At 42.9% G+C, this 22,079-nt stretch overlaps 1 protein-coding gene across 2 annotated transcripts in view; it reads left to right on the top strand.

The window, feature by feature from the left end:
- The window catches only part of kalrna (kalirin RhoGEF kinase a), a 609,141-nt gene that overhangs the window by 184,612 nt on the left and 402,450 nt on the right, over positions 1–22,079 (top strand). For both annotated transcript variants that reach the window (XM_034186645.1, XM_034186644.1), the window contains exons 12-14: positions 17,257–17,355; positions 17,495–17,626; positions 20,169–20,291. In XM_034186645.1, the coding sequence (XP_034042536.1) occupies positions 17,257–17,355; positions 17,495–17,626; positions 20,169–20,291 (354 nt within the window). The remainder of the gene's footprint in view (positions 1–17,256; positions 17,356–17,494; positions 17,627–20,168; positions 20,292–22,079) is intronic.

Genomic DNA, 22,079 nt, shown 5'->3' with positions numbered 1-22,079 from the left:
AGTGGATGTGGTTTAGTCTCACAATTCTAAAGTTACTGGCTCTCACAGACAGGGGGAGCCCTCTCTTTATCTAAAACTTGCACATGCATAATTGAAGTGAAACTTAACTCTTGTTGAAACTTTAAACCAGGTTCGAGACACTTTTAAACAGCTAGCAAAAGTAAATGCTTGATAACTAACATAAAATAAGGAATTAGCACAGATATTATCTAACAACTGCATTTTTTAATACAAATACGAGGTCTGTTAGAAAAGTATCGTACCTTTTTATTTTTTTCAAAAACTATATGGATTTGATTCATATGTTTTTACATCAGCCAAGCTTGAACCTTCATGCGCATGCGTGAGTTTTTCCACGCCTGTCGGTTGCGTCATTCGCCTGTGGGCAGGCTTTGAGTGAGCACTGCTCCACCCCTCTTGTTGTTGTTTCATTGCGAGGAAAAGGCGGAATGGTTTGGGCTTTTTTTTCCATCAGAATTTTTTCAGAAACTGTTAGAGAGAGGCAGCTAGAAACCATTCGAAAAATTTATCTGGCTTTCGGTGAAAATTTTACGGGCTTCACAGAGAATAAGGAGTGTTACTACAGCTTTAAGGACGGCCCACAATGGCGCACGGCCCGCCGCGCTCTGAGCCGCCATCGAGAGGCAGAAACCACCACATCACTTCTAAACGGATCGCTGTGTGGAGCCGGGACCATCGTGTGCAATTTCTCTGGTTATCACAAGAGCTAGACAGCCATTTTCCGGCAGATTTCACTTTTAACAAGAGATTTTGTCATGGAAAGCCGCGCGGAGGCTTCGCGCGTCCCGACCGATTCGCTGATGAAGCGAGACAAAGGAACACCTCCGTTTCGGAGTGTTAGAGGACAAGTTGGGACATGCCTATCTCGGCTTTCAGTGCTTACCAGTCGAGTGAGTATAAGAGAAATTGTGGAGAGCTGGGCATGTCCCAACTTGCCCTCTAACACTCCGAAACGGAGGTGTTCCTTTGTCTCGCTTCATCAGCGAATCGGTTGTGACTCGCGAAGCCTCCGCGCGGCTTTCCATGACAAAATCTCTTGTTAAAAGTGAAATCTGCCGGAAAATGGCTGTCCAGCTCTTGTGATAACCAGAGAAATTGCACATGACGGTCCCGGCTCCACAAAGCCATCCATTTAGAAATGATGTGGTGGGTTCTGCCTCTCGATGGCGGCTCAGAGTGCGGCGGGCCGTGCGCCATTGTGGGCCGTCCTTAAAGCTGTAGTAACAGTCCTTATTCTCTGTGAAGCCCGTAAAATTTTCACCGAAACCCAGATAAATTTTTCAAATGGTTTCCAGCTGCCTGTCTCTAACAGTTTCTGAAAAGATTCTGATGGGAAAAAAAGCCCAAATCATTCCGCCATTTCCTTGCAATGAAACAACGATGAGAGGGGTGGAGCAGTGCTCACTCAAAGCCTGCCCTCAGGCGAATGATGCAACCGACAGGTGTGGAAAAACTCACGCATGCGCATGAAGGTTCAAGTTTGGCTGACATATGAATCAAATCCATATAGTTTTTGAAAAAAATAAAAAGGTACGATACTTTTCTAACAGACCTCGTATTTAATTAATATGCCTATGTGTATTTGACCCAGATGTGTCTGGGATAGACATAGGCTCTTTGTTTTTGGTTTTAGCTGAGGTTTCAGCTACAGAAAGCCCAAAATATGACTTGAACATCCTTCATTCTCTGTTCAATTCACATTGAATCGGTGACATGACTGATGACTGTTTTTGGCTGTGAAACAAAATGAGTGTAAAGATGCCATTTCCCTCTCTGCAGCTATAAAGGTGTTATTATTACAGCAAAAACAAGCAAACAAAAACTGTGCTCTTGTGCTCTGCATTTTGTATTTGTCAAAGGTCAGCGTGGTGTTAAGTCCAATCTTTGGATGTGTTACATATTTGCAGAACACAGCACATCAGACACACAGTAGTGGAGAAGGTGCAGAGCCAGACCTACGCTCACTACACATGTTGCATAGAGTCCCACAAATGAAGAAAGGCCCTGCCTCCCCCTTGTGTCATAGTGAATGTTAGTGACTTAATAGTGACAAATTATTCTTTGAAGCGAGGGAAAAAATGCTATGAGGGTGAGTTTTGAGAACAGTAGTCAGGTAAATGTGTTCTCCCCTCTCTACATAAACTTGATGTCAGCAAATATAATAGCACTGTTAAGGATTGTCTCTAATTTTAGTGATAGCAAAGTTAAATAACACCTCACAAAATTCATGTTACTAACAGTGCTTCACAAAAGAAAGTATTTTAACCAGTGACGTGCGGTGACTTTATACTCTGACTTCATCACAATCAGATTTACAAACATATAAACCTTACAGAGTAGCTTATTCACGTTTGTTTGGCAGCAGTTAATGTGTTATGTTTAAAATCTCATATCAGCATTTACAAATTGTAACACAGAAAAAGCACATTTAATTAAAAAACATATTATGGACTTACCTTTACTTATAAATGAAGTCCATGTGTCGCTCCTTCTGAACAAAAGCACTGATGACTTGCTTGCGGAGGTTTTCCTTATCTTTCTTCAGTTTTAAAAGTCTCTCTCATCACTGCCAGGGACCACAATCGTCCTTCATCAGTCCTGTTCCGACTGTATGTTTGGAGTCTTTTCTGGCTTTGAATGTGAGTGGTTCAACTGCTTGTGTTTGATGAGACCTCTTTGTAAATTCTTTAGGCCACAGTATCCCATCTGAGTCCAGACATTGTGACAAATTGAGAAAAAGAGGCAGAAAAATGCAATTTTTACTGGACATCCACACAGCCAGACTTTATGTGTGTCCCGCTCTGTTTGAAAAGAGCAGCTCTTCTGTTGTCTGAAGCAATGGTGTTGGTCTGTGTTTGACCATATTAATGGCGACATGTTGTGACACAGAGTCTCACTGCACAGCATTTCAGCACTTAGCCCAGTTGGTGAACTCACAGAAATTTCTGACAGTTTGGATTACTGAAAATGCAAAATAAAAAACTTGCACTATAAATGGACTGTATTTACGAGGTCTCTTAGATAATAAACCGACCCTTTTATTATTTTTTTTAACTATATGGATTTGAATGACATGCGATTACACCAATCATGCTTGAACCCTCGTGCGCATGCGTGAGTTTTTTCACGCATGTCGGTGACGTCATTTCCCTGTGGGCAGGCCTTGAGTGAGATGTGGTCCCGCCCTCTCGGCTGAATTCCTTTGTTTCACACGCTGCTCGAGACGGCGCGCGTTGCTTTATCAAAATTTTTTCTGGACCTGTGAGGGATATCCGAGTGGACACTATTCGAGAAATTAAGCTGGTTTTCTGTGAAAAGTTTAACGGCTGATGAGAGATTATGGGGTGTTTCTGTCGGTGTAAGGACTTCCCACGGAGCGGGACGTCCTGCAGCGCTTCCAGGCGCTGTCGTCGGCCTGTTTCGAGCTGAAAACATCCTAATTTAAGGCTTAATTCACCCAGGACATCGTGAGAGAACAGAGAAGATTCAGAAGAGGCTGGCATGAGGAATTTATGTGGACATTCCACTGTTTAAGGACATTTTTTTAATGAAAGACGTACGCGCAAATTCGCCGAGTCGTTTCCGTGACGACTCGGCAAATCTGTGTGCGCCGCGACAGGAAAAACACCTCCGTGTTGAAAACCATTTGTAGAATTCAGGCGGCTTTTAATGGCTTTCAACAAGTGAGTAACTGAGAAATTGTTTAACAGCTTGGGCATGTTCCAACTTGCCCGTTAAGATTTCCAACGGAGGTGTTTTTCCTGCCGCGACCCCCCGCGGTCGGGTCCAGCCCGACATGCGACTCTGCCCGCACGTTCTTTCATTACAAAATGACCGTTAACAATGGAATGTCCGAATAAACTCCTCATGCCGACTTCTTCTGAAAGTTCTCTGTTCTCTGACGACTTACTGCATCAACAGAGCCTGAAATGTGGAAGTTTTCAACTTGAAACGGCGAGACGCTGCCGCCTCGAAGCGCAGATCGCCGTCAGGCGCCGTGGACCGTCCTTAAAGTGACACTACCAGACCAAAATCTCTCATCAGCCGTTAAAATTTTTACCGAAAACCAGCTGAATTTATTGAATGGTGTCCACTCAGTTGTGCCTTACAGTTTTGAAAAAATTTTTATCAAACAAAGCAACAGTCTCTGAGCCATTCCTAAACAATGAAAAAAATCGACGAGCGGGTGGACGACTCCTCACTCAAAGACTGCCCACAGGCGAATGACGTAACCGACAGGCATGAAAAAACTCTTGCATGCCCACGAGGGTTCAAGCATGTCTGATGTAATCACACGTGATTCAAATCCATATGGTTTTTGAAAAAAATAATAAGGTCGGATACTTTTCTAATAGACCTCGTATATAGCACTTTTCCATCTGCATCAGATGCTCAAAGCACTTTACAATTATGCCTCACATTCACCCAAACACACTCACTCACTGATGTCAGGGTGCTGCCATGCAAGGTGCTCACTACACACCGGGAGCAACTTGGGGATTAAGGACCTTGCCCAAGGGCCCTTAGTGATTTTCCAGCCAGGCTGGAGGTTGAAATGAGGATCCTGTGGTCTCAAGCCCAATGCTTAACCACGAGACCATCACCTCCACACTATGCACGGTTTCTCCAGTTGCAGCCACAGAAGCCTATTAGTTTTCTAGGGTTGTCTGGGTGTCTTGGTGGTTTGCCCCACTAGTTACTCAATACTCATTTTTTTGAGACCAGCGTCCTCCAAACAGATTTACCATACAGCACCATACTGTTTGTATTTGCTAATGATTGATGTAAATGAAGTCCAAGACATTTTCAGTGACTTGTCAGTGTTCATGTATCCATTCTTTGACTTGTCTGAAGAAAACTGACTATAAAAGTGATGATTTCCTTGTTACAGTAAAGGGTGCAATTTCTTTTGCATGCCGTCATTTTGGCTTTTATATTTACAGTGCATTTGGAAAGTGCTCACAGCATTTCACTTTTTCCACATTTTATGTTACAGTCTTATTACCTCCGCCAACAAAGTTAGAGGAGGTTATGTTTTCACCCCTGTTTGTTTGTCTGTTTGTGAACAGTCTGGAGCCCACAATTTTTCATGTATCGTTATGAAATTTTTACTACAGATTCATATCCTGATAGGTTAAAAACTATTCAGTTTTCAAGGTCCAAAGTTCAAAAAGTAAGTCCCTTCGGCTGCTCCCTTGTTTGCACTCGGGGTTGCCACAGCAAATCCAAGGTGGATCTGCATGTTGATTTGGCACAGGTTTAAATCAGGAAAAATCTTGGAAAATTTGAAAAAGCCCTGTCTTTAACATTATCAGGCTGGATGGTCAGGAATTGCTGGACATAAATGCATGGCTCGAACAGACAACTAAAAAGGCTAAAACTAAAAAGGCTTTACTTGAGTGGATAGCAATGGTCGATACACGAGTAAGCAGTCAAGAAAAAGCAGCAGTACAAAAATCAGCAGGCAATCGGTGTGATCGAGGCAACAGGCTAGAGGTTAGGTACACACAATGAAGCAGGCAGGACGAGGAACACAGGAACAGAGGTGGAATGCAGGCACAAGGCACAACAAACTGGCGACTAGCAAATACACCCAGTGAGCTTATACAACCCCTGGCAAAAATTATGGAATCACTGGCCTCGGAGGATGTTCATTCAGTTGTTTAATTTTGTAGAAAAAAAGCAGATCACAGACATGACACAAAACTAAAGTCATTTCAAATGTCAACTTTCTGGCTTTAAGAAACACTATAAGAAATCAGGAAAAAAAAATTGTGGCAGTCAGTAACGGTTACTTTTTTAGACCAAGCAGAGGGAAAAAATATGGAATCACTCAACTCTGAGGAAAAAATTGTGGAATCATGAAAAACAAAAGAATGCTCCAACACATCACTAGTATTTTGTTGCACCACCTCTGGCTTTTATAACAGCTTGCAGTCTCTGAGGCATGGACTTAATGAGTGACAAACAGTACTCTTCATCAATCTGGCTCCAACTTTCTCTGATTGCTGTTGCCAGATCAGCTTTGCAGGTTGGAGCCTTGTCATGGACCATTTTCTTCAACTTCCACCAAAGATTTTCTGTTATGTGTCGACGCGGGTTGAGGAGCGGACCTGCGTCAGACGTAACCCAGCGCTAAAAATAACCAGAAAGCGGTTCCAATAACAAAAACAATTTATTTATTTCACCCGGTGGTGCCCAACAAAGTGTAAAAACCAAAATAGCGTCCTTCTGGTGGAGTGGAGGCTGGCACGCTCTCCAGCGCCCAAAAGGATTGAAGCCCGGCGCTCCTGGACCCACTACCACCGCCAAACACCCCCCAGGTGGACACGACAAACCGACTCTCTGCGAAGCATAGAAGAGGTGAGGTAAGTCAGCAGTTACAACTAATATCCTTCAAAAGACACACACTATCAGCAACACATTCAGGTCTGTATTTTAAGCTTCATGCAAATGAGCAGCTTCTCACAACAGGTGGAGGATCACTTGTCCGCACGCCACAGCAGTGAGAAGCAAGCTGCACAATTGTCATCGCAATTCAAGTATACTGCGTAACAAAATACCAAGTTACTATCAACAATTATTCAAACACTTAATCACCTCTGATGTGTGCTGACAGCATGTGTCCCTCACCCTTCCTGCTTCACGGGCTCGATGTGTCAAACCCAGGCGCGGTCCTCAGCGTCTCACAAACGAACATCACAAGGTCGAGTTCCCGGCAGTTCTGCTTGAATCACACATGACTTAAATGCAGAACGCCATCCAATTATCTGCTTCAGGTGAAAGTCTTTAAGGCTGCACGTGAGCACCATTCACAGGTGCTGCACATGATGTTGATGAGGGTGAAGGACTCTTCAGCCAGCACCTTCTCCACAGACAAATCAGTTTTCATGCCACCTGGAGAGCAAAGAAAAGAAAAGAACACCAAAATGTCCATCCACACCCCCCAACACACAACAGTACCCCCCCTTTAACGGGAAGCCTCCCGGCGACCGAACAGACCAGGCCCGAGAACAGCACCTCCCTCCGGGGTCCTCGTCAGGAAGCAGACAGCACAACGTTCCCAAGGTCCATCACAGACAGCAGGACAGGGCACCGCAGCTGGAAGGCCGGCTGGCATCAACAAAAACCCCAAAACAGTCCCCAGTACAATCCAACACACAAGAAAAAACACAAAACCCACCCAAAACCTCCCCAGGGGACCGTCCCATCCAACCCGGGGAGAAAAGAAAAACACCCAAAGGCAAAAACCCAACACAGCCCCACAAACACAATACAAACATAAATGCATAAAAGAAAAATAACAAACAACCCCCCCAGAACGACCTGCAGAGCCTAACCCCCCCCAGAAGGCCTTTACCGCCAGTTCCAGGAGGAACAGCCAGAAGCAGAATCCCACAAAGGTCCCCAGGTGTACATGGAGCAAACGGCGCCCCCCAGAGGACCGTACCATCAACCCCAGGAGGTACCCTCCCCACAACCCCGGAACCCCAGACCCGGCCACACTTGGCTAGTCGGCCCCAAGCCAATTCCCCCCCGAGAGGACCGTCCCATCAACCCTGGAGGTGGAACCCTGAAGGAAACAAAACAAAATCAAAATCCAACCCCCGGAGGACTACTAAAAACAACCCCGGGGGCAAATAAAACAACCGTAAACCCTGTCACCTTCCCCGGCACCCAGAAAGACCCCAGGTCCCTCCCAGAGCCCCTCGGCGGCTCAATTTTGGCAAACGGCTCAAAACATTAAGCCGGGGAAGGGAACAGGAAAAACTAACCCAGCCCCAACCCCAAGGCGCAGCGGAAAACCGGAAATACGTCCGGTGCCCCAACTCGACCATACCCCAGCCTCTCGGGAGGGGTGGAACTACCGAAATGGCGAACGGCAACAGATCGGCCCACCCCTCCGACTGAGGTATGTTCCCGCTGCACCACACCCCGGCAACACCAATGACGAACGGTACAAAGGCTCACCGAGGCTGGAGTGGAACCGGGCCCTAACCAAATCAAGAAAAACGCCCCTAACAACCCCCCCCCCTAGGTGCAGAGGTCTTCTGAGAACGCTCAGCGTGACCAACCTGCACCACCCCACAACCCACAAGACGAATGGTCTTGGGGCAAGTGAGGTTGGGGTTAGGGATGTAGGGAAATAAAAAACAACAAAACAAAATGACCCAACAACCCAAACAGAAAATACCTAAAAACACATAAAAAACAACAATCAAGTGAGCCCAGACGGACTTCTAACCGCCTAACATTCACTCCACCAGACACGCCTCTGACTCCCCAAACAAAATACAACCCCTATTTAAAGAAAACAAAACATTAACCCATACAAGATTTTTTTTTTTTTTTGTGTGTGTGTGTGTGTTATTTTGCCTGTCCCAGAACACCTGGAGATACGTCACCATTATTTTTCTTGACGCTTATATGTCGGGGCAATACAGTGATCTCCGCTCGTCCGAGCTGCATGGGCTCGTCAGCAAGAGGAGCCAGAGGTCCCGTCGGAGGAGCCTCAGTGGGGCGAAGAAGAGGCGGCCCAGATCTGTGTCGGGGAAAGCCCCGAGATGAAAAAACCCGCTCTGATGGCCGCCCTCTCTCGCGTCCACGCTCCTTCATCCGATCATCTAGACGAATCACCAACGATATTAGCTCATCTAAATCGTTTGGCTCGTCACGGACTGCCAGCTCATCTTTTAATGACTCATTTAACCCATCTACAAACACTCCTCGTAAAGCTGCGGCGTTCCAACCTGACTGAGCAGAAAAAATCCGGAAGTCCACGGAATACTCCGCCGCACTCCGCCTCCCCTGCCTGAGATTCAGCAACCGTTGGGCAACGGTATTCGTTTTCACCGGATGGTCAAAAACCAGTCGGAACTCCCGGGAGAAATCCTTAAAGGATCCTAACAATGGCGAGTTGTTACTCCACAACGCTGTGACCCAAGCTAAGGCGTCACCTCGGAGCAAATTTGTCACATATGAAACACGGCTAACATCAGAAAAGAAGGAAGCCGGTCGCTGAGCAAAAACCATAGAACATTGCATCAAAAATGAAGCACAGGCTTCGACGTCTCCGGATGACAAATAATCGGTTCGGACGCCGAATCTCTGGGTGACGGAGTTATCTGCACCGGTATCGATGGTGCCGCAGCTGGAGCAGCAGGAAGCGGAACGGCTTGCGCTGCAAGCTCCGTAACACGGGCGTCTGTTTGTTTAATTTGGTTTGCGAGATGCTGTAATTGCTCCCATATTTTCTCCAAGTGTTCTTGAACTTTTTCGGCAAAAGGAACCGCCTCTGCCGCTGGGTCCATTATGGAATGGCCGGGAACTACTGTTATGTGTCGACGCGGGTTGAGGAGCGGACCTGCGTCAGACGTAACCCAGCGCTAAAAATAACCAGAAAGCAGTTCCAATAACAAAAACAATTTATTTATTTCACCCGGTGGTGCCCAACAAAGTGTAAAAACCAAAATAGCGTCCTTCTGGTGGAGTGAAGGCTGGCATGCTCTCCAGCGCCCAAAAGGATCGAAGCCCGGCGCTCCTGGACCCACTACCACCGCCAAACACCCCCCAGGTGGACACGACAAACCGACTCTCTGCGAAGCATAGAAGAGGTGAGGTAAGTCAGCAGTTACAACTAATATCCTTCAAAAGACACACACTATCAGCAACACATTCAGGTCTGTATTTTAAGCTTTATGCAAATGAGCAGCTTCTCACAACAGGTGGAGGATCACTTGTCCGCACGCCACAGCAGTGAGAAGCAAGCTGCACAATTCTCATCACAATTCAAGTATACTGCGTAACAAAATACCAAGTTACTATCAACAATTAGTCAAACACTTAATCACCTCTGATGTGTGCTGACAGCATGTGTCCCTCACCCTTCCTGCTTCACGGGCTCGATGTGTCAAACCCAGGCGCGGTCCTCAGCGTCTCACAAACGAACATCACAAGGTCGAGTTCCCGGCAGTTCTGCTTGAATCACACATGACTTAAATGCAGAACGCCATCCAATTATCTGCTTCAGCTGAAAGTCTTTAAGGCTGCACATGAGCACCATTCACAGGTGCTGCACATGATGTTGATGAGGGTGAAGGACTCTTCAGCCAGCACCTTCTCCACAGACAAATCAGTTTTCATGCCACCTGGAGAGCAAAGAAAAGAAAAGAACACCAAAATGTCCAGCCACACCCCCCAACACACAACAATTTTCAATTGGATTAAGATCCAGACTATTTGCAGGCCATGACATTGACCCTATGTGTCTTTTTGCAAGGAATGTTTTCAGAGTTTTTGCTCTATGGCAAGATGCATTATCATCTTGAAAAATGATTTCATCATCCCCAAACATCCTTTCAATTGATGGGATAAGAAAAGTGTCCAAAATATCAACGTAAACTTGTGCATTTATTGATGATGTAATGACAGCCATCTCCCCAGTGCCTTTACCTGACATGCAGCCCCATATCATCAATGACTGTGGAAATTTACATGTTCTCTTCAGGCAGTCATCTTTATAAATCTCATTGGAACGGCACCAAACGAAAGTTCCAGCATCATCACCTTGCCCAATGCAGATTCGAGATTCATCACTCAGTATGACTTTCATCCAGTCATCCACAGTCCACGATTGCTTTTCCTTAGCCATTGTAACCTTGTGTTTTTTCTGTTTAGGTGTTAATGATGGCTTTCGTTTAGCTTTTCTGTATGTAAATCCCATTTCCTTTAGGCGGTTTCTTACAGTTCGGTCACAGACGTTGACTCCAGTTTCCTCCCATTCGGCCCTCATTTGTTTTGTTGTGCATTTTCAATTTTTGAGACATATTTCTTTAAGTTTTCTGTCTTGATGCTTTGATGTCTTTCTTGGTCTACCAGTATGTTTGCCTTTAACAACCTTCCCATGTTGTTTGTATTTGGTCCAGAGTTTAGACACAGCTGACTGTGAACAACCAACATCTTTTGCAACACTGCGTGATGATTTACCCTCTTTTAAGAGTTTGATAATCCTCTCCTTTGTTTCAATTGACATCTCTCATGTTGGAGCCATGATTCATGTCAGTCCACTTGGTGCAACAGCTCTCTAAGGTGTGATCACTCCTTTTTAGATGCAGACTAATGAGCAGATCTGATTTGATGCAGGTGTTAGTTTTGGGGATGAAAATTTACATGGTGATTCCATAATTTATTCCTCAGAATTGAGTGAGTCCATATTTTTTTCCCTCTGCTTGGTCTAAAAAAGTAACCGTTACTGACTGCCACAATTATTTTTCCTGATTTCTTATAGTGTTTCTTAAAGCCAGAAAGTTGCCATTTGAAATGACTTTAGTTTTGTGTCATGTCTGTGATCTGCTTTTTTTCTACAAAATTAAACAACTGAATGAACATCCTCCGAGGTCGGTGATTCCATAATTATTGCCAGGGGTTGTATAACCCCACGTGATAATCAGCAAATCAGGAACAGGTGTGCATGGAAAGCACCAGAACAAGGGCGTGGCCAGAGAGAGAGAAACACCCATCACCAAGAGAGAGAGACAAGAGAGATAGTGAAAGATGGACCCAAGCAGAAAAACCAGCAAGAGAAAGAATTCACAGAAAAAAAAACCCAGAAAAGTAACAAAACAAACCAAAGAAAATAAAACAGAAAACCAGATAAATATTCAAACCCTGACAAACATTGAATACATTTTCAAAAATTCCTAACTCTGTCAAAAAGATCAAATGTCTTTGATATTTGAGAGCCTTATGTAGGATTGTATCCTTTACTAATTGGCAAAATTTGATCCAGATTACACATTTTGTGGAGATTTAAATTTAACATTGAAAACCCCCATTTAATGTATATTTTACATTGTATCTTAACAAAACATACCTCAATCACTCTCATATTTGGAGTAAGGTGCAGACTGGCATTCACTATGACCTGACAAAGTTATATCTAGATCTGATCTGGATTGTGGATTTTGTGGAGATTTGAATTTAATATTGAAAAGCCCATTTGATGTACATTTTCCATTATATCTCAATGAAAAGTGCCTCAGTCAATTTTTTTTTCTGTTATGGATTTACCTACACCACCAAAATTGGATGGAGGTTCCAATTTTATGCCTATCTTCCAGTATCAGTCGGAAATCAAGTGCCAAAAAGTAATGACATATTATGCATAACAGAGATAACCAGTGTTCTCTGAAAAATATTTGAAAAAGAATTCAGAAACCAAAAAAGATGAAAAAAAAAAAAAAAAAAAAAAACACCACCACAAAATCACATTAAATATAGCTTATGAAAAGTCACTTCTAACAGGACTTTGACCTTGATTTTTTTTTTCCCTTTTTTTTTTTTTTTGTAGAATTGAGCTTGTGTTGGCGGAGGTTTGCTCTCTATGAGCGTGGTGCTCTAATTCCAAAATGGAGTAATTTTTTTCCCCCTCTAACTTGTACTCGCAACACCCCATAATGTCAACATGAAAAAAGCTTGCACATTCTTTTTTCTTTTTGTCATTTTAGAATTAAAATGTGCAACAGCTCAAGGGTTCACATAGTTTTGCTTGCCGATGTACTTCTGACAAGGAAGGTCAACTGGGAGTGAAACCACATCTCAAATTATCCAATATTCCTGGAGAATTACCCATCCTAAAAGTGTTAGTCAGAACATTATGTAACTTGAAGTCGGTACAGAAGTCTCAGGCAGCAACGTTTTATCAAGACATTGAACCAAATTAAAGCTGCAGCCGAAGTGGTTTTTTAATGAGTCCTTTTTTTTTTGGCTAAAACAAAAAACATTTACTGATGGAGAAGTCTTTAAGAACCTAACGTCAGTAACTGCTGGCACTTATTTCAGAGACCATTAAATCAAGGATGAGATCCATAATGCAAATGGACCACTTGGGCCAACGACTATGACAAGAAGGACGAGTTATGTTCAGAGGACATTTCTCAGCAACAACTTAGTAGTTTATCACAGTACAAGTGCCTTTTTGCTCCACCCTGACAAATCAGTGGACATGAAGGACATAGCTGATGGTATTTATGCAGAACACAACAAAAGATGCTTTTTTTTTTTCACTTCACTGAAGGAGAGGAAAAGAGTCCCAGCATAATTATACACTAAAAATTACTTACCTTCCTGAGTTGAATAAAAGCTTTTCTTGAAGTGAAGTTTACTTTTGTTTTTAAGGCAGCAATCGAACTTTTTAAGTTGAATCACCCTGATCATTTTTACGCAATATAAATGCAGTCCATTTACCATTACCATTAGTTACCACAACTGATGGGGCATCAGCTATGATGATGCACTTAAGATTTATTACTCTGTTCCACAAAGATCCAGAGAGTCCAGCGGTTGTCAATTATCACTGTGTTATCCATCAGACAGCTCTTGTTAATAAAGTTACAGATGATTCACATTATGTCTCTCGAGATGCCAGTTCATTGCAGGGTACGTCCTCAGCGAAGGACAGTACTCATTTATATCTGAATGAACAGGTTCAATGCAGATAGATTTTTTTTTTTGTCCAAGGCCACAGACATAGTGGGGCAGATATGTTTAAAATATCACTATGATTGTACATTTTATGGTAAAGGCACCAAACATTGCACAAACATTGTTTATTATATAATAATAAAATGAACATATCATGACAAGATCAGGTTTTTTTCTTTCTTTCTTATGCTACATATGGTATTGTTGCATATTTTCCTTTCGAAAGCTTGGCGTTCCTGACTGTGTGAAGCATCAGTTTCATGTTTGATTCATACTGAATTTCAAAGGATGACATTTTACAGCAGGGAATGAAACATGTTACCTTTGCTCCAGGAAGTATTCTGACAGAGAGTGATTTAATCTTCCACATAGGGACACATACAGTGGCGCTCAGACACAAACTCATCCGTGGCCACAGTCCATCGGACATCGTTAAAGACTTTGTGTAACACTGTGTCATTATTCTTTTGCAGTTGTAAGCTTTTGATGCTTTGGCCTCTGCAGAGTTAGCAGAGGTTTGGTTGACTATGGCTCACAAGCACATTAACCCTCTGGCATATGCCTCAAGCTCTCTTGGTTTGATCTTGCACCACCGGATGTCAATTTTGATGGATTTTCCCAACATTTCTTGATGTGCCCTTGGTGTCTTTTGCTAAACACAGTTCCTCCATACAGTAGGTCTCTGAACATTGGGTTTGTGTCCATGGGGATAACACTTTCCGTCCATGTGATTTGGGCCTTGATGAGCATAGATTCAACACTGGTGGAGTCAATACTGTCCAGAACTTCAAGGCTGGGGATACAATCCTACCACCAGATTTCATATGTGGAGCAAAGAGCTCACAATTTGACATTTTCTAGCTTTTTGACGTGCCTGTAGCATAGTGTCCTTGATGCCTCTACAACAATGTCCTTGGTGTACCTTCACAGAGGAGAGAGGAGCGGACAGTTGCATTGTACACGTTCAGCTTCTTTTTTTTTTTTTTGACATCCGAAAGCCGTCTGAATCTTCCGAATGGTTTCCACCTGGCTGTCGCCCAGTTTCTGGCAAAATTTGATGCAGTAGCGCTGCTCCAGTCGTTCCGTCATTTTCCTTGCAATGAAAAAACAGCCGAGAGCACTTCACACGACCTCACACAAATGCTGCTTACCAGCAACTGAAGCAGTCGACAGGCATGACAAAATTCACACATGCGCACAAAGGTTCAAGGTTGACTCATGCAAGCACACTTGATTCAAATCCATCAGGTTTTTGCAAAAATAAATAAAAAAATAAAAAAAATAAGGTCGGATACTTTTCTAACAGACCTCGTATTTACAGATTTCTGCGGACATCCGATCCACCCAAGGACTGACGAAAGAGTCTGTCTGCTGATGGCATCAAAGGGTTTTGTCATGTCAGTTAAGACGGTATAGAGGGGAATATTTTGTTCTTTGCAATTTTCTTGTAGCTTGTCAGCAAAAATCATGTCCACAGTGCTTACCCTGTCCTGAAGCTCAGAGACAGCAGCGACTTTCAAGGATTTTTCTACTCTGGGCTGTGACACAGTCATGTTCCTATAATTTAGTTTGCTCCAAAAAATCAGCAGTCTGATGCAGAATATTTATGCTCAATGTTATGTCACACATTGGGGTGCAAATGCCATTTAAATAAATGCCGATTATCTGAATGGTCTTCTTAAAGTCATCTTTTGATCTCAAATCCAAATGTCTTCAGTGAATGGCAGTTGAAATGTCCTTGCTGTTCCAATACAGGGGAGCCCCATTAACTTGTGCGAGTTGGGGTCCACAGGAATTGGACCATGAGTTAATGAAGTTGACGAAAAAACTTAAAATCAGCTTACCTTGCCATATTATAATGGTTTTGACTATTTGATGTCAGGGACTGGGCCCGGTCAGGGCGCTAAGCCCTTGATTTTCCTCTTTTCATGGTTTCCCGTCTGCTGCAGCTTTGATTTATTACTATTTATTTTCATCATGATTTATTCTGTCATGTTTTTCTTGTCACTTTGTTCTTGTTACCATTCACTAGTCATATTATTTTCATCATATGGTTATTCTCAGTTCTGTTTTTGTTACTTTCATCATGTGTTTATTCTACATTTTAATTTTGTTTTGTCACTTTCCTTGTTACATTTATATTCTGATCATGTCTCAATTCCTTTCTATTAATCTGTGTTTTCATAGTTGATCATTTAGTTATCATTTGCTCATTTATGCTGTTCTCATTTCTGTTTGCACTTTGTCTGGTTTTGTTTCTTTTCTACTTAGAGTTTATGTCTGCCTGTTCCAGTATTAGTTCTGTCATGGTGTTTAATTTCTTATTATTCTCTGAGCAGTTTTATCTAGTTTATCTCCGGTCTGCTTTTCTGTCCTGATTAAGTCTCTCACCAGTTCATGTTTAGTCTAGTCTCTTGTTCATGTCTGATTCCTGTTAACGGAAATATGATTCAGTTGTAGCTCAGTTTTGTTTTTTGCCTCTTGTTCCCACTTCACATCCTGCACCTGCTTTCATGTCCTTGTCTCACACCCAGTTATTTATGTTCACTTCACGTCCTGCATCTGTCATGTTTTTCTCACTTTAACTCTGTCTGCTTTGTCTTCTTTCACTCATGCTCTGTGCACCTGTTCACATATCTTTGTCTTTTCTTCACTCCACCTTGTGTTGTCCTCCTTCACTGTCTTGCACTATGAAGTATCTTCGTTCACTAGCCACGCCCCTTTCTTGATTGTTCCTCACGTGCACCTAGTTAACTCCTGTCTTATTTAATCTCCACCCAGCCACCACACCCTTGCTCGTTGTTTGTCTTAGTACACTCACCAGCGCTTTGTCTAGTCCTGTTTTTGCCGTGTATCCAGATCCTGCTTTGTGTTTTTTGACTGCGCCTTTTGCCTCACCCATGATGTCTGTGTCTGCTCGTGCCTTTGAACCCTGCTTGCCCATGACTGCATTTTTGCCTGACCCTGTTTGTGCTTCTGCCTCGCTGACTGATCACCTGTGTACTGAACCAGAGCCTGAATTAAAGACCATGAGTACTTCTACATCCAGTAGTCCGAGAGTTTGCATTTTGGGTCCAAACACTTCGGGTGCCTGGCACCCGCCGGGCGTGACATTTGAAGCTTGATTCCTTCCTGGACGGTGATGATTTCTTCATCTAGAGTGGGTTCAGAATCTTTTTTTTAACGACGAGGTCTTCGTCAGTGGGGAAGATTCCTGACTATTCAAAGTTTTTGGATGCAACTCTTTACTGCTGGTTCAGATTGGGCTGGAATTTATACACGCTTCCGCCACAAATTCGGGCACAATCTGAATCTGCAGTAAGAATCTAAAGAGTTGCATCCAAAAACTTAAAATCATCAGGAATCCTCCACACATAATCGTGTGCCCTCATCGCTGACCTGCAGCAGCTGGAGGAAGAAGAAAAAAATCATCGTCCAGAGTCATCTTCACTGACAATCCCTCCCAAAAACGGTCAAATCAAAATGAACTTTTATTGGTAGTCAAAATTTTCGGGGTCCACAACTTGACTGTGTGTAAAGCAGAATTGTGACTTACGTGTGCGCGAGTTAACAGGGCTCACCTGTACTTTTGGAGGGGACGGTGATGAAATGAAAGTAGCTTCCCTTCCTTCACCTGTATGTCCTGTGTAGACAGGACAGGATTGCACGTCTGTCTGTCTTATCTAGTGTTTGTAGACCTGCACTTTTATGTTATCCACCTTTATGTCCTACCTTACCTGTTTGTATTTCCAGGTGAGTCAGGATGGCAAAGCCTTATTGGACGTCCTCCAGAGGCCTCTCAGTCCTGGAAACTCCGAGTCTCTGACAGCCACTGCTAATTACTCCAAAGCGGTCAGTGCCACTGTAGCAGGGCAAGTCAGTTTAAAAATGCACTTAATTCAAAACAGCATAGATCAGAGTACAGTACAAAGTTAAATGTCTTTGTAAGGCCATCACAAGTTTTAACCATTTACTTTTTATTTGGTTGCAGGTTCACTGTATCTTAGATGTGGTTCATGAGGTTCTCCACCATCAGCGACGTTTGGAGAACATTTGGCAGCATCGAAAGGTCCGACTGCACCAGAGACTGCAGTTGTGTGTGTTCCAACAAGATGTCCAGCAGGTACATATGGACAAACACGTACAGACACAAAGCAGAGGAAGGAAGTTCTGAGATACATTAAAAGGAGAGTTAAAATGTGAGATTAGTCCAAACTGTAAATTAGAGGGGCAGACTGCCAATAAAAAGCAATAAACTGCAGTGCATAATTAACAGGAAGAAATTTATCATTCCTAAAGTCAGTTTCAGGTAAAACATTGTAATGTGGTCTCGCATATTAATAGGGAGATGAAGAAATTGTTCGCTCTGAAATGTCTCCTCTGACTCGGTCCATTCACATGGTTCTGCTGTTGATTTTAAAGTTCCTGTGTGCAATCACCGGTTTAAGTTCACTGAATTTAACTGCATGTGTATAATATAACAACTTATTCTGTAAGTATACCACAGAGCTAAACCTTTTGAGTGAGGTAACAGACTATAGTGAGTGTTTGCTACAAGATAGTCCATTTGGAGGGAGTTTGATGTAGGATTACAGTCCATTGTGTTCTGATGTGATGCTGACTGAAATACTGATGAAATTGTTTTCTAAGACTGATACCTGGTGTAGGCAAAATTTCTGCAAGACTGCGTATCAAGACTTAATAATCATTGAAAAATGAAGAAATAGGAAACAGGGTTAATCAGAAACAATGATTAATTGATAAATGTCAACAGTTAAAATAAATGATTAATTCATAATGAATAATGATGGCAGTTGTGACTTAGCAATTCTTTAGGTGTCTTGTCTGTTGTCTCAGTTTATGCCTCAACTGCAATGAGAGATATCTTAGCAAGGGAAACTTTACTCTGGTCAAAGGGGGTTTCAATGCGAACACTGGCATTAACATGACTGCATGTCACCAATGCATCGGTCCTCCGTTGATCCTCATGGGTCAAGCAGCCATGGTGAAAATGACTCGGTGCTCATTGACTTTGTCTAAAGGTGGGGGCTGCAGGTTGCTTGATCCTGGTTTCCTTGTCCGGATCAGCACCATTGGACATGGTATTTTAATAGTGCCTTTTGTCATGGGAAGATGCTGGAGACTGATGCAGAACTGCACAGTTGATAGTAGTGCCCAGTTTCTGTACTCTGGCCAGTCTTGTTGTAGCGCCCCTCAAGATTCAGCTGAAGCCTTGCCGGCTGCTATCTGCTGTCTGCCCAGTGTCCAAGATTACATCTGGCTCGAGAGATCAAGATCAGAATATTTTGTTGGAGTTGCTTGCAATCTGGCTTGCAGACCCGTAAAGAAATGTGTTGTGTTCAAAGGCAAACATGATGGTCTCAAATTGCAGTAAGTGGTTACATTTATGTTTCGAACTCTGACTCATCAGCAGGTGTTGTCATGACACCTGCTCACACCAGGAGCAGGTGGACCCACAATACAACCTCCCAAACCAGGCTTTGAGGTATAAAAAGTCGTCGTTTTTAATTCAGGCAGAGGTTCGGTACACAGGTTGTCAGAAAATGGAGCAGAGGCACAAACAGGGTGAGGCAAAAACGCAGTCATCTCCAGGCAGGGGTCTGAGGCACGGGCAAACACTGGCATATAGTCAAACTCAGAGCAAAGAACTGGTACACGGCAAGACTAATCAGGACAGAGAACAGGAAGGCTGGAAAGTGTGCTGGAAGAGACAACAATCTGGCGAGGGACTGTGAGACTGTGAGGGTTTATATGCATGTGGACTAATTAGGAACAGGTGGTGTTAACAAGGTGCATGTGAGAGGAAGGATCCAGAAAGGGGGCGTGGCTAATGAACAAAGATACTATGTTGTGCAAGACAGTGAGGGAAGAGAACACAAGGTGGAGAGAAGAAAAGACAAAGATGTGTGAACAGGTGTCAAGAATGTGACTAAATGAAAACACAAAGCAGGGACAAAGTGTGAGAGCAGGGCACAGAACTAGTGGAGTGACATGACAACACAGATGGAGATGCAAGAGGGATGAAAACATAGAGCAGGTGCAGGGCGTGGAGTGAAACAGAATTCAGAGGGGTGTGAGGAAAACCAGGGAACTATGGACAGAACATAATACAACTGGAAGCAGGCATGAACATGAGAACTAAACTAAACATGAACTGGCAACACGGACTAGAACGGGAGACATGGAGCAAAATACTAAAAAGACATTAAACACAAACTGACTTAAGAAAACAAGGCAGTAAGACAAAACATAAGAAAAAGCAGTGACCAAACAATAACCAGAACAAATCCTGACATAACAGTACAACAAATATTATAACCAAGAGGAACAAGTGATAACTTAATAAACAATGACTGAAAACAACTAGAACAGAATGAAAGGCCAAAGTATAAAGTAACAAAGAAAACAAAGTGACAAATCAAAACAGAAAATAACCATATGATGAAAACAAAATAACTAGTGAATTATAACCAGAACAAAGTGACAAGAAAAACATGATAGAATAACTCCTGATGAAAAAAAATTATTAATAAATCAAAGCTGAAAAGAACAACAGAAAGGGGAAAAAACAGAATAAACCCCCAGATCTGGCCGAAACCGTGACAGGTGTAAGGGAGGTGATTAATGCGTTCTCTGTTGTCCAGGTGATGGACTGGATCGAAAACCATGGTGAGGCCTTCCTCAGCAAGCACACTGGTGTCGGAAAATCTCTTCACAGAGCACGAGCCCTGCAGAAAAGACATGATGACTTTGAAGGTGTAGCTCAGGTGAGGCGGTCTCTATCTGTGCATTTATGTTTCTGCCCAAGAATGGTAATTTTTGGCTTCCTTAAGTAAAACACAGGCTAATTTAGTATTCAGCTGTGTAAGGTGGCTGCTGGTCACTCAAAGAGCACAGCTACCCCCCAAAAAAAAATATTGATGGAACAAAATGTAAATGTGGATATGTTGACATATTGCTAAAATCAGGGTTACTCAGTTGATAGAAAATGTAATATATAGCTACTTAATGTATTATAGGAAGGAACCTGTGGTTCTCAATGCTCTCACATTGTAGATTTCACTCCCATGTTAAGTGAACCTAAGTATAGCTAATTTAACAACTAACATTCTGTGTTGATAATTCAAAATGCTTTTTGGAAAGATGTCCTGATTGGTATATTTTTCCAGTTTGATAACATAAAGCGATTTGTTGTCTTAGTAGATAAGTTTGTTTTAACCACACCATATTTTAATAAATACAGTGAGGCAAATAAGTATTTGATCCACTGTTGATTTTAAAAGTTTTCCCACCAACTAAGAATGGAGAGGTCTGTAATTTTTACTGTAGTTACACTTCAACTGAGATAGACAGAATGTAAAAAATAAATACGAAAATCACATTGTATGATTTTTAAATAATTAATTTGCATTTTATTGCCTGAATTTAGTGTTTGATCACCTGCCAACCTCCACGAATTCTGTCTCTCACAGACCTGTTAGTTTTTCTTTAAGAAGCCCTCTTATTCTGCACTCTTTGCCTGTATTAATTGCACTTGTTTGAAGTCGATACCTGTATAAAAGACACCTGTCCACACAATCAGTCACACTCCAACCTGTCCACCATGGCCAAGACCAAAGAGCTGTCTAAGGACACCAGGGACAAAATTGTGGACCTGCACAAGGCTGGGATGGACAACAGGAAAGCAGCTTGGTGAGAAAGCAACAACTGTTGGTGTAATTATTAGAAAATGGAAGAAACACAAGATGACTGTCAATCTTCCTCGGTCTGGGGCTCCGCCACAGGAAAAACACCTCCGTTGGAAGCCTTAAGGACAAGTTGGAACATGTCCAGCTGTTAAACAATTTCTCATATACTCACTCCACTGAAAGCCATCAAAAGCTGCCTGGATTTTACAAATGGTTATCAACACGGAGGTGTTTTTCCTGTGCCGCCGCTCCGCGCCGGCTGCGTCCCGACGCGCGGACCCGTCCGCACGTCTTTCATTAAAAAAATCTCCTTTAACAGTGGAATATCCGGATAAAATGCTGAAACCGACTTCTTCTGAAACTTCTCTGTTCTCTCACGACGTCCTGGATCAATAGAGCCTGAAATGTGGAGGTTTTCAGCTTGAAACAGGCTGATGACGCCGCCTGAGAGCGCAGCGCGACGTCTCGCACCGTGGGAAGTCCTTAAAGCGACAGTGTCACCTCAAAATCTCTCATCAGCCGTTAAAATTTTCACTGAAAACCAGCTTAATTTTTCGAACCATGTCCACTTCGATGTGTCTCACAGGTTTAGAAAAAATTTTGATCAAACAAAGTGCCAGTCTCTCAGCAACTTCTCAGACAAAGGAATTCCGACGAGGGGCTGGACGACTCCTCCCACAAGGAGTGCTCACAGGCGAATGACGTCACCGACAGGGGTGGAAAAACTCACGCATGCGCACGAGGGTTCATGCATGTCTGACGTAAAAACATATGAATGAAATCCATATAGTTTTTGAAAAAAATAAAAAGGACCTATACTTTATGGACAGCCCTCGTACTTGTACTTTTGGTGTCAAGCAAAAAAGC

The sequence above is a fragment of the Thalassophryne amazonica genome, chromosome 14 (genome assembly GCF_902500255.1).
Source record: "Thalassophryne amazonica chromosome 14, fThaAma1.1, whole genome shotgun sequence".
In the NCBI taxonomy this organism is placed as follows: Eukaryota; Metazoa; Chordata; class Actinopteri; order Batrachoidiformes; family Batrachoididae; genus Thalassophryne; species Thalassophryne amazonica.
The sequence above is the reverse complement of the archived record's forward strand: the minus strand, read 5'-3'. Positions and strand labels throughout refer to the sequence as shown.